The 12,966-nt window shown below is 46.0% G+C and overlaps 1 protein-coding gene across 3 annotated transcripts in view; it reads right to left on the reverse strand.

Moving 5' to 3' along the window:
• Positions 1-3,792: 3,792 nt before the first annotated feature.
• LOC115098948 (receptor-type tyrosine-protein phosphatase beta-like) overlaps positions 3,793-12,966 on the reverse strand; it is a 101,060-nt gene continuing 91,886 nt past the window's right edge. For all 3 annotated transcript variants that reach the window (XM_029616093.1, XM_029616094.1, XM_029616095.1), the window contains one exon: positions 3,793-4,154. In XM_029616093.1, the coding sequence (XP_029471953.1) occupies positions 4,092-4,154 (63 nt within the window). In that variant the 3' untranslated portion in view covers positions 3,793-4,091. The remainder of the gene's footprint in view (positions 4,155-12,966) is intronic.

Below are 12,966 nucleotides of genomic sequence, written 5' to 3' on the forward strand. Positions count from 1 at the left end.
TAATTAAGACCCTTTCATGTCTCGTTCAGATTAAGAGAAAGAAAGAGATGATTTGAGAGAAGAGGACATGCCAATATTTCCCTGTCTCAATCTTAGATTAGCAGTGTTATTACGCATTCAGTCAGAACAAAAGAACCAGCCCTTCACAAATGCAAAAGCATGGACATTTTTCAAAATGGTTTTTGCATTTGAGTTTCGTTAATCTTTATACAAATATGCCACAGTTTTCAAGATTCGGTAAATCCTACCCCGGTTGACAGATCCAGCACGGTGAGGCCATGAAGTTATTTGTATACTCTTTGGGGCAGGGACCCTGGCTAGCTCTTCTGTCTCCCCAAGGTGTGGATTCTTCTGACGGGGGGAAGGAAGGAGCCCTCTTAGGTCCCGGTGCGGGGTGACTGATTTCCTGTGCTGACTTCCCTGGGTGAGGTGAGTTTCCTCAGTGTACTGTGTGCTGGGGGCCTCAGGGAATCACCAGGACCATCCAGAAAGAATACTTTACTGTAAACAGGTTGATTTGGTTGCACAATAAGTACATGTATTTCCAGCTGCACAGCTCGCTTCCTTTTTATCTCTCTGTTGGCGTGCGGCTCTATATCCTCTGTCTGTGCAAGAGTCTTTTCTACAGGCCAGGAAGTTAAACAGTGGTTCCCATAGGTTAGGGGTCCCTGGAGTGGGTGGAAAACCCCTCCCAGGTGGGATGTCTTTGCACAGAGAGTGAACGTCTCTCCTTCCCCAGGGTTTCCGATTGGGTGGTCCTCTCTGATTACCGATGAGTTCTTACCGTTGGAAGCCCTTTCTTGATGGCATCCTTGGTGGAGCTGCAGGTCTCACAGGTCCGTTGACGGGCAGGAAGAGGAGGCAGAAAAATGCCCTCCTCCCAGTTCTTGAAAAGCAATTTCTTTTGTCTTCCCAAAAAGTAAATAACACCGGATCGCCCTTCCGGGGGTGGGGGGGGGGGGGGGGGGGGATCAGCATCTCAGTTGAGCGGGTCTTCTATCCCTGGGCGTCTTCAACCACAGGGGCTCCCCAAATGATAGTAGATTTAAAGGTTGAGTGTGAGTTTAAGAAAAGAAAGTATGCAATTTTTTTGAATTAACGAGTGCAGACAGAATGCTGGTCCCGCTAGCCCAGGGCAGTGGGAAGGCTGTCCTGGTGCAATGTCCAAAAGTCATTAATGCTCTGTGAGGATTTTGGGTTGCCTGGTGCCAGTGAGACAGAGGACTCTCTTCCCTTGCCAGCTCCTGGAAGTTGGATTTTCTAATGGACTCATCTGCAAAAGTAGCAGCAGCAGCAACTTCTTCCAGCATTTTGTGCTTCGGATCAACAACATAGGATAAGTGACCTGGGGCTTGGTTGTTTGCTATACCTCATATTAACAATGCATTTCAACACACTTTACCTACTGCAAGTCAACTGCACGAATCTATCAACTGTTTATCCACGTTAACAAATCCATTTGGTTCTAATAAAACTGAATGATTTCATTTGTTAATGACTTATGCAACATCACTATTTATTTATTTATTTATTTAACAGTTTTTTATACCGACCTTCATAGTAGATAACCATATCGGATCGGTTTACATTTTAACAAGGGAAAAACTAAGGTAACAATTCAGGTTAATGATAGATAACAATGGAGAAGGAATAAGTCAAAGTTACAATCAACAAGGAATGGAAATAACTTGGAGGCTTAAAGACAAGCTGGAAGGAAGATAAAGGCAGGTAGAATAAATATAACGTTGATGCTGGGCTAGTGACTGAAACTGAAAACGCTTGCAGCCTTGAAACGCTGACCCATTCTGACCCTTGCCACCCATCAGAATCAGTTACACATAAGAAATTATACATATTGCAAGATTACACATACTTTTACAGGAACTAGGGGGAGGGTTCCCCCCTCCCCCCCCCCAGGGGGTGGGGTTCGGTCTTGCAAGCATAACTTAGAACAGGCGATGGAACAGGGGATGGAACAGCTCCCCTATGAGGAAAGGCTGAAGAGGTTAGGGCTGTTCAGCTTGGAGAAGAGACGGCTGAGGGGGGATATGATAGAGGTCTTTAAGATCATGAGAGGTCTTGAACGAGTAGATGTGACTCGGTTATTTACACTTTTGAATAATAGAAGGACTAGGGGGCATTCCATGAAGTTAGCAAGTAACACATTTAAGACTAATCGGAGAAAATTCTTTTTCACTCAACGCACAATAAAGCTCTGGAATTCGTTGCCAGAGGATATGGTTAGTGCAGTTAGTGTAGCTGGGTTCAAAAAAGGTTTGGATAAGTTCTTGGAGGAGAAGTCCATTAATGGCTATTAATCAATTATACTTAGGGAATAGCCACTGCTATTAATTGCATCAGTAGCATGGGTTCTTCTTAGTGTTTGGGTAATTGCCAGGTTCTTGTGGCCTGGTTTTTGGCCTCTGTTGGAAACAGGATGCTGGGCTTGATGGACCCTTGGTCTGTCCCAGCATGGCAATTTCTTATGTTCTTATATTCTTATGCAGATTAGTTCGTGCTCCTTCCAGGCCAATTGTCCAGGAATTTTCAAAGCAAACTTATGCGCATGAGTTGGGGGTAAAATGTATGCAGAGACTTTACCCCCAACATGTAGAGTTATAAAAATTAACCGCAAGGAGGGTCATTTTCAAACAGCCCCCATCAGAAAGTTTGGAAAGATGCACATACCTTACACCAATTTTCAAAACGGAAGTAGATGCACAAGGGTGAGAATAACATGCACAGACTCACCCGCACAAAGTCACGGCTACTGCTGGCAGCGCCTAATTTCTGCCTGATAATTTAAGTGCATGTAAATCCCAACTGTTCACCCCTTCCCCACCCCACCCACTCCCAGAATGCCTGGGTGGCGAGCACGCACACACAAATCCCAAGCAATTTTACAGCGAGACATTCAAGTGCATAAACCCCCATGTTTTATGTGCGTAAATGACTGGAAAATTACCCTCAGAGTAAATAACTTCCCTCCCACAATCTTTGTGCACCCTTGCAAGTCTTTTCTTTTCTCACGGATTTATTTAGAATTCTTTCTGCAGGTATTGCAGTAACCGAAGAATTTCACCGTCTCTCGCCTTCTTCCTCACTCATTTATTTCACCAAATGTGATTCCATTCACTCTCCCCTGGAAACTCACAGGATGCAAGAAGAAGGCGGAGCTGTTGGTGATTTCGTGATATTCCGGGCAGCGATGAAGCCAGGAGACAGGGCGGAAAAGCCAACCCGTAGATGCAGACAGCCAGACCAGCACCCACCGACTGAGGCTGGGAGTCCCTGGGCAGAGCCAGTTTTCGTCCCCTGTGGCTCTGGACGCTGGCGATTATCTCCCGCCTACCCCTGCAGTGGCCTCAACTTTTAAGCTGGGATTGGGCGGTTTCCTCAAGTTAAGTGCTATGCCTGTGCATAGGAAGGAGCTTTTGCCATCAAAACACAGATCTCTGGTGAACCTTGTGCAGCGAGTGATTCACCCCCCACTGGTCTACTGCAGCATCGACTCGACCAAAACTGATTAAGAACCCAGAATCTGTGTTCAGGAATAGCCCCTCCCACACACACACACACACGCACATGCACACACACACACACACACACACACACACAAGTGTACATACAACACTACAGCACAAACCATCTGAAAGGGGATTTGAGAGCAGCCGTAGATTCTCTGGATTTGGGGCATGATTTGCCCCCATTGTAGTCAGCTCTTTAAGCCACAACCACTTGAGGTCCCGGGTGTTCACATAACTTCAGTAATGTTTATAAACAGGATCCGTATCACACTGTATCTCATCTTTTATTTAGTCATAGTCATAGACTCCACAACACATTACGGGTACAGCTGCTTCCTGCCCCGTAGAGCTTACAGTCTGAGTGGGTACCTGAGACAATGGGAGACAAGGTGACCTGCCCAAGCTCACAAAGAGAAGAGGGATTTGCACTCTGGTTCTTGCTCCATTACTCAGACCAATAGACCACTCTCACTGGGCTTTCTCTTTTGATCTCTCCCTATTAGAGAGAGAAGAAATTTGTAGCTCTTTCGTGTCCTGAGCTGTGAAGACAACCTTATGGGTTTCTTAGCTCTTCCACACCAAAGTAAATTTTTTATCTGGAAAATTTTGGTTTAGGAGCTTGTTCAGCTGAAAGACAAAATGATTGAGAGAATGAACAGCTATTTAAATCTACGGTTGACTTATTGTGTCTTCAGAATATTTAAGCAGCAAACTTTAAGACAACCTGGTCACAAACAATGAATTTTTGAAAAGCATTATAGTAGGGGTGAAACTGTACCATTCCATGTAATTAAAACAACTATATGGAAATCCTTTATCCTCTACACAGAGCACATGCCCACTGGTGCGAAGGTGGCGGACCTCATGCGTCACCTACATAGGATTTCAGACAGTGCTGGGGAGGAGCCGGCTGTCGTGGTACATGTGGGCACCAACGACATAGGAAAATGTGGGAGGGAGGTTCTGGAAGCCAAATTTAGGCTCTAGGTAGAAAGCTTAAATCCAGAACCTCCAGGGTAGCAATCTCTGAAATGCTTCCTGTTCCACGTGCAGGGCTCCAGAGGCAGGCAGAGCTCCAGAGTTTCAATACGTGGATGAGACGATGGTGCAAGGAAGAGGGATTCAGTTTTGTTAGGAACTGGGGAACCTTTTGGGGAAGGGGGAGACTTTTCCCGAAGGGATGGGCTCCACCTTAACCAGGGTGGAACCAGACTGCTGGCGCTAACCTTTAAAAAGGAGATAGAGCAGCTTTATACTAGAACAAAGGGGAAAGCCGACAGTCGCTCAGCAGCGCATGGTTCGGAGAGAGGTATCTTCAAAGGATACTAATGATGCACTAGAATTAGGGCATCCCGACAGTGAGGTTCCAATAATAAAATAAGCAGTCCAAGCGCCTGTAATTAAAAACTCACCTGAGCTAAAAAATTCCAATTTATCCCTATCAATTAAAAAGCAGAATGAAAATACAAACAAAAAACACAATTTGAAATGTTTGTATGCTAATGCCGGAAGTCTAAGAAGTAAGATGGGAGAATTAGAATGTATAGCAGTGAATGATGACATAGACTTAATTGGCATCTCAGAGACATGGTGGAAGGAGGATTACCAATGGGACAGTGTTATACCGGGGTACAAATTATATCGCAATAACAGAGAGGAGCATCTGGGAAGTGGGGTGGCATGATATGTCCGGGATGGCATAGAGTCCAACAGGATTAAAATCCTGCATGAGACTAAATGCACAATTGAATCTTTATGGGCAGAAACCCCTTGTGTTACGCTCGGGCTGTGTTCTGGTGTTGTGAACACCACCTTCTGGAGTGACTCCAGGTAGAGAGAGATAGGGATGGCTGGAAAGTCTGTGATGTAAGAGAGTGGAGCAGAGTAAGGCTGGAAGCAGTGTCAAATTCCAGGCTGGGTCAGGGCAGGCGGCAGGCAACAGTGTCAGAGTCCAGGCTGGGTCAGGGCAGGCGGCAGGCAACAGTGTCAGAGTCCAGGCTGGGTCAGGGCAGGCGGCAGGCAACAGTGTCAGAGTACCTAGTAGTAAGGCAGAGAGCCCGAAGGCCACACACGCACACAGTAGGACAGCGGACCCGAAGGCCTCACTCACACGGCAGAGCAAAGGGCCCGAAGGCCTCACTCACACGGCAGGGCAGAGGGCCCGAAGGCCACACACACACGGCAGGGCAGAGGGCCCGAAGGCCACACACATACAGCAGGACTGGGAACCCGAAGGCCACACACATATGGCAGGGCAGAAGGCCCGAAGGCCACACACACACACACAGCAAGGCAGAGAGCCCGAAGGCCACACACAGCGCAAGGCAAGCAAAGCAGGGTAGAAGGCCCGAAGGCCACACACAGCGCAAGGCAAAGCAAAGCAGGGTAGAAGGCCCGAAGGCCACACACAGCGCAAGGCAAGGCAAGGCAAAGCAGGGTAGAAGGCCCGAAGGCCACACACAGTGCAAGGCAAAGCAGGGTCCAAAGACCACACGCACAGCAAGCAAGGAAGGCTAGAGCAGGGAGCCCAGGCGAGCTCGATGCCGAAGCACTGAGGGAACTGCCAGGCAGGGATATAAAGGGAAGTCCAGAACATAGAGTGAACAAGGGAGATGGACTGGGCCCGTCAGGAGAGCCAGCTCTAGAAGGACCCCTGGTGGTGAGGCGGTTGCACAGCAGCCATAGCCGTAACACCTTGTGTGTTGGGGAAGAGAATAGTGATAGGAGTATACTTCAGTACATTTGGCAAAAATGGTGAAATGATCAGTGAAATACTAAGAGAAATTAGGGAAGCTAACCAAATTGGTAGTGCAGTAACATAGAAGCATAGAAATGACTGCAGAAGATGACCAACAGGTCCATCCAGTCTGCCCAGCAAGCTCTCACACTTATTTTCCCATACCTTTCTGTTACCCTGACCACTGAGTTCAGGGCCCTTATTCGTAACTTTTTTATTCCAGTTTCCTTCCATCCCTGCCATTGATGCAGAGAGTAGTGTTGGAGCTGCATCAAAGTGAAGTTTAAGGCTTAATGTTTGAGGATAATAACCTTCATAACGAGAAGCTACCCCAATGTTTGTATATTCATACTGCTCAGATCAATGTCTTGTTAGATGTTGTCTGGATGTAAATCTTCTTTTCCTCATTCCCCTCATGCTGCTGAAGCAGAGAGCCACACTGGATATGCATTCAAAGTGGAGTATCAGGCTTTATTGGTTTACGGTAGTAACCACCTCAACAAGCAAGCTACTCCCACATTTATTTGTTTAACCAGACTGTGCAATTCAGTCCGTGTTGGTTGTTGTCTGAATGTAAATCCTATTTCTTCCTTCCCCCCACCATTGAAACAGTGAGCTGCGCTGAATATGCATTCAAAGTGAAGTATCCGGTTTAATTGGTTTGGGGTAGTAACCGCCTCAACAAGCAAGCTACTCCTATGTTTATTTGTTTAACCAGACTGTGCAATTCAGTCCATGTTGGTTGTTGTCTGAATGTAAATCGTATTTCTTCCTCTCCCCCGCTGTTGAAACAGTGAGCTGCGCTGGATATGCATTCAAAGTGAAGTATCCAATTTAATTGGTTAGGGGTAGTAACCGCCACAACAAGCAAGCTACTCCCATGCTAATTTGTTCACCCAGACTGTGCAATTCAGTCCTTGTTGGTTGTTGTCTGAATGTAAATCCTCTTATCTTCATTCCCCCTGCCATTGAAGCAGAGATCAACCCTGGATATGCACTGAAGTGAAGTATCAGCTTAATTGGTTTGGGGTAGTAACCGCCACAACAAGCAAGCTACTCCCACGCTTATTTGTTTACCCAGACTGTGCAGCTTTGTTGGTTGTTGCCTGAATGCAAATCCTCTTTTCTACATTTCCTCTTGCCGTTGAAGCACAGAGCAATGTTGGAGTTGCATTAACCACGTGAACGTTTATTGAATAAGGCTATTAATCACCAAGTTGTAGCCGTCATTCCTGCAAGCCACCCCCATGCTTCTTCTCTTCATTTCCAACCTCTAGGCTTTATGATCATCTAGGCTTTATGGATCCATAGTGTTTATCCCACACCTCTTTGAAATCCTTCACAGTTTTGGTCTTCACCACTTCCTCCGGAAGGGCGTTCCAGGCATCCACCACCATCTCCGTGAAGAAATACTTCCTGACATTGGTTCTGAGTCTTCTTCCCTGGAGTTTTAAATTGTGACCCCTGGTTCTGCTGATTTTCTTCCATTGGAAAAGGTTTGTCGTTGACTTTGGATCATTAAAACCTTTCAAGTATTTGAACATCTGTATCATATCACCCCTGCTCCTCCTTTCCTCAAGGGTATACATATTTAGATTCTTCAATCTCTCCTCATGGGTCATTCGATGAAGACCATCCACTTTTTGGATGGTGGATGGTTCTCTGGACCTCCTCCATCCTGTCTCTGTCCCTTCAGAGATACTGTCTCCAGAACTGAGCACAGTACTCCAGGTGAGGCCTCACCAAGGACCCGTAAAGGGGTAATCACTTCCCTTTTCTTACTCGATATTATTCTCTCTATGCAGCCCAGCATTCTTCTGGCTTTAGCTATTGCCTTGTCATAATTTTTTGCCGACTTCAGATCGTTAGACACTATCACCCCAAGGTCTCGCTCCTGTTCCGTGCACATCAGCCCTTCACCCCCCATCGAATACATTTCTTTCGGATTTCCACACCCCATATGCATGACTCTGCACTTCTTGGCATTGAATCTCAACTGCCATATCTTCGACCAATCTTCCAGCTTCCTTAAATCCCATAAGAAAACATAAGAAAATGCCATACTGGGTCAGACCAAGGGTCCATCAAGCCCAGCATCCTGTTTCCAACAGTGGCCAATCCAGGCCATAAGAACATGGCAAGTAGCCATCTCATTCTCTCCACTCATTCTGGCGTGTCCACTCTGTTGCAGATTTATTTATTTATTTTATTTATTTCTTTTGTATACCGACATTCGATCGAGATATCACATCGGTTTCCAGAAAACAGGTTGAATAGAGCCGGAACTGCCCTATTTACATTGTAACAAGAGAACAGTTGATTAAACAATAAATATAAGGAACATTGTAACATATGAATAAAATTAAAATTAAATATTAGATGTGGGTATATAGAAATGGCATATAGCCTATATACAATATGTACAATATGACTTGGTTATGAGTAGGGTGGGGGACAGGGAAAAGGGAGGTTACGAGAAGGGTGGGGGACAGGGAAAAGGGAGGATAGAGAAGGGGGGAGGGGTTATGCGTTCATGCAGAGTAGAAGTTATGCGGTAAGGCTTTCAAGAGCGTTTATTATAGGATGTTGGGGTTCAGGAGGGAATGCTTTCAAGAACAGCCATGTTTTGAGCTGTTTTTTAAAGACTTGCGGTGAGGGTTCGTTTCTGAGCTGTGGGGGGGGGAGTTCCAGAGGGTAGGGCCAGCTATTGTAATGGCTCGTTTGCGTGTTGTATTGAGGTGAGCATTTTTAAGAGTTGGGATGGAGAGGAGACCTGAGTTGGTGGATCTGAGATTTCTTTGTGTGAAATATGGTTGGATGTTGTTGTTTAGCCAGACCATTCTGTTGTTGTTTATTTTTTGTGAAGAAGGGTGAGGGTTTTATACTGGATTCTTTGTGTGATGGGCAGCCAGTGGAGGTCTTTGAGAGTGGGTGTGATGTGGGAGGATTTTCTGTGATTGGTGATAATTCTGGCGGCGGCGTTTTGTAGAACTTGGAGGGGCTTGATGTGGATTTCAGGAAGTCCAAGGAGGAGGGAGTTGCAGTAGTCGAGTTTTGAGAAAATAATTGATTGTAGTACTGTTCGGAAATCATGCGGTTGGAGGAGAGGTTTGAGTTTTTTAAGTGTTTGAAGTTTGAAAAATCCATCTTTGATTATATTGGAGATGTGTCGTTTAAAGTTGAGTTGGCTGTCGATGGTTACTCCTAGGTTTTTTGTGGATGGTGTGAGTGAGGTTCTTGATAAGTTTGGCATCCCAGTGTTGTTTGCGCTTCCTGTGTTGTTTGAGGGGGTGCTCTCGAGGGGGGAAGCGGGACGGTCGTCCTGGATGTGAATGATTTCTGTTTTGGCTTGGTTGAGGCAGAGAGATAGTTGTGATAGCAGTTGAGATAAATTTGAACTGAGTTTGTTCCATCTTTCCATGGTGAGTTCAATGGATTTGGTGATGGGGAGGAGAATTTGAATGTCGTCTGCATAAACGAAGTAGGTGAGGTTGGCATCAGAGAGGTATTTGCATAGTGGGAGGAGGTAGATGTTGAAGAGGGTCGAGGATAGTGAAGAACCTTGAGGGACGCCATGGGTGAGGGGCACTTGGGAGGATTCAGAAGAGTTTGTCTTGACAATGAAGGATCTGTTAGAGAGGTATGATTTGAACCAGTTGAGTGTAGTGTCTTGCAGACCGATCTCTTTAAGTCTGGTGAGGAGAGTTCTGTGGTTGATGGTGTCAAATGCGGCTGATATATCGAGGAGGATCAGTAGAAATGTCTTGCCACTGTCTCGGCCTCTGAGGATGGTGTCGGTGAGGGAGAGGAGGAGAGTTTCTGTGCTGTAGAGTTTTCTGAAGCCGTGCTGTGTTGGATGGAGAAGATTGTGGGCGTCGAGGTGGTCTGTGAGTTGATTGTTGACAGTTTTCTCGATGATTTTTGCTAGGAATGGGAGGTTGGAGACTGGTCTGTAGTTTGCAGGATCAGATTTGTCGAGTTGCGGTTTTTTTATGATTGGTTTGATGATGGCGTTTTTGAGTTTTGTCTGGGAAGATTCCTTGTTCGAGGGATAGGTTGATGATTTGGGTTATAGGTTTGGCAATAATCTCTCTGATGAGTTTTAGGGTTTTGATGGGGATGGAGTCTACGGGGTGGGATGCTGGTTTGGTTTTTTTGATGAAGGGTTCAATTTCTGTAGATGCAACAGGAGTGAATTGGGTCCAAATGTGGATGGGAGGAGGGATATTTGTTGAGTCGTTGTGGGAATGGGGAATCTTGGCAATGATGTTGTCGACTTTGTCCTTGAAGAATTGAGCTAGTTTGTCACTGGAGATGTTGTTGGAGTTTGGCATTGTGTCATTCTGGATTGGGTTGGTGAGTTCTTTGACGTATGAGAAGAGGGTCCTCGGGTTGAATTGGTATTCATGAATTCTGGATGTGTAGAAATTGCGCTTTGCTGTGTTGAGGTCAGCTGTATATTTGTGTAGAAGTGTTCTATATTTGTCTTTCAGGTTTGGTGTAGGTGTTCGTCTCCATTGTTTTTCGGTTTGTCTGAGCGTTCGTTTGGATGTTTTCAGTTCGGGGGTGTACCAAGGAGCATTTTGTTTAGTAGATGATCTGATTTCCTTTTTTATTGTGGGGCATAATGTGTTGGCTATGTCAGCGTTGATGGAGATCCAGGAGTCTGTAGCTGAGTTGGCATCATGTAGGTTGATTGTTTTTAGTGCTTCCAGGAGTAGCTCTGCTAGGTCTTCACTGGAGCAAGGTTTGGTGTATTCAATGAAGCAGGAGTCTGTTTTTGCTGTGTTCGATTGATGTTGGAGCTTGGCTTGAATGAGGTAGTGGTCGGACCATGGAGTTGGTCCGACCACTACCTTACCTTCTATTCCATCCGCGATGTCACTCACAAAGATATTGAACAGGACTGGTCCCAATATCGACCCTTGCGGCACTCTGCTCATCACCGCTCTCTCTTTAGAGTAAGTTCCATTTACCATCACAGATTGGAGAAGATTTTTAAAATTACGCGTGCGGGTACATTTGTGCGTGCTACCCGGCGCGTACAAATGTACACCCGATTTTATAACATGCGCGCGCTTGCCGCGCGCATGTTATAAAATCCAGGCTCAACGCGCACAAGGGAGTGCACGCAAGAGAGTGCACGCATGTACACCTTGCGTGCGCCGAGCCCTAGGGGAGGCCCGATGGCTTTCCCTGTTCCCTCCAAGGCCGCTCCGAAATCAGAGCGGCCTTGGAGGGAACTTTTTTTTTTGTTCCCCTCCACCTTTCTCTCCCTTCCCCTATCTAACCCACCCCCCAGCCCTACCTAAATCCCACCCCTACCTTATTTTGTTGAGTTACGCGCGCCGGCTGTCTGCCGGCTCGGCAGGCCCCGACACAGGCCGCTGTGTCGGGGCACTCAGCCACGCCCCGGGCGGCCGCCATGCCCCGGACATGCCCTGATCGCGGCCCTTCCCACACCACACCTATTTTTGCAAGTCCCGGGACATACACGCGTCCTGGGGTTTGTGCGCGCCACCGAGCCTATGCAAAATAGGCTCGGCGCGCACGGGGGGTTTTAAGGGTTACACGCGTAACTTACACGCGTAACCCTTTTAAAATCTGCTCCACAGTCTTCTGTCCTTCAACCAGTTTGCTATCCAGGCCACTACCTTGGCACTCACTCCCAAGCTTTTCGTTTTATTCACAAACCTTCTGTGCAGGACCGTATCAAAAGCTTTGCTAAAATCCAGGTAGATGACATAGAGCGTTCTTCCTCGATCCAATTCCTTAGTCACCCAATCATGCTGCCTCTGGTCCATCAATTCTGCTGCTTGTAGATAGTTCACTATTCTTTCCTTCAGCAGTGACTCCAATACTTTTCCCACCATTGAGGTGAGGCTAACCGGCCTGTAGTTTCCAGCCTCCTCTCTGCTCCCACTCTTGTGAAGCGGGACCACCACAGCTCTTCTCCAATCACTCGGCACCACTCCCATTCCAGGGATTTATTGAACAGGTCGTGGGGCAGACCCGCCAGCACATCTCTGAGCTCCCTCAGTATCCTGGGATGAACCTCATCAGGCCCCATGGCTTTGTCCACTTTCAGATTTCCTAGCTCTAAATAATGGGAGATTTCAATTACCGGAAACAATTAGGGAAACAAAAAAATATATAGAAAATAGCCTAAGTGACTTTTAATGAAAAGATAAAAAACATGATAAAAAATATTTTTGAGATTTAATAAAAAAGATTTTTCCTTTTGAAAGTGATGGTGAATGATTAAAAGACCAGTTGGGTTCTTCTTTAGAAATCACAATGTCAGGCTTGCTGACACTGTCACTTAGGCTATTTTCTATATATTTTTTGGTTTCCCTCATTGTTTCCAGTTATTTTCTGGATTACTATATTGACTCTCCTTGATAATAATTTTTTAGATTTCAATTACCCCAATATTGACTGGGTATATGTAACATTGGGACATGCTAGAGAGTAAAGATCCTCGATGGAATAAATGACAGTTTTATGGAGTAATTGGTTCAGGAACCAACAAGAGATGGAGCAATTTTAGATCTAATTCTCAGTGGAGCACAGGATTTGGTGAGAGAGGTAACGGTGATGAGGCCGCTTGGCAATAGTGATCATAATATGATCAAATTTGAATTAATGACTGGAAGGGGGACAGTAAGCAAATCCATGGCTCTAGTTCTAAACTTTCAAAAG

The sequence above is a fragment of the Rhinatrema bivittatum genome, chromosome 9, assembly GCF_901001135.1.
Source record: "Rhinatrema bivittatum chromosome 9, aRhiBiv1.1, whole genome shotgun sequence".
Lineage (NCBI taxonomy): Eukaryota > Metazoa > Chordata > Amphibia > Gymnophiona > Rhinatrematidae > Rhinatrema > Rhinatrema bivittatum.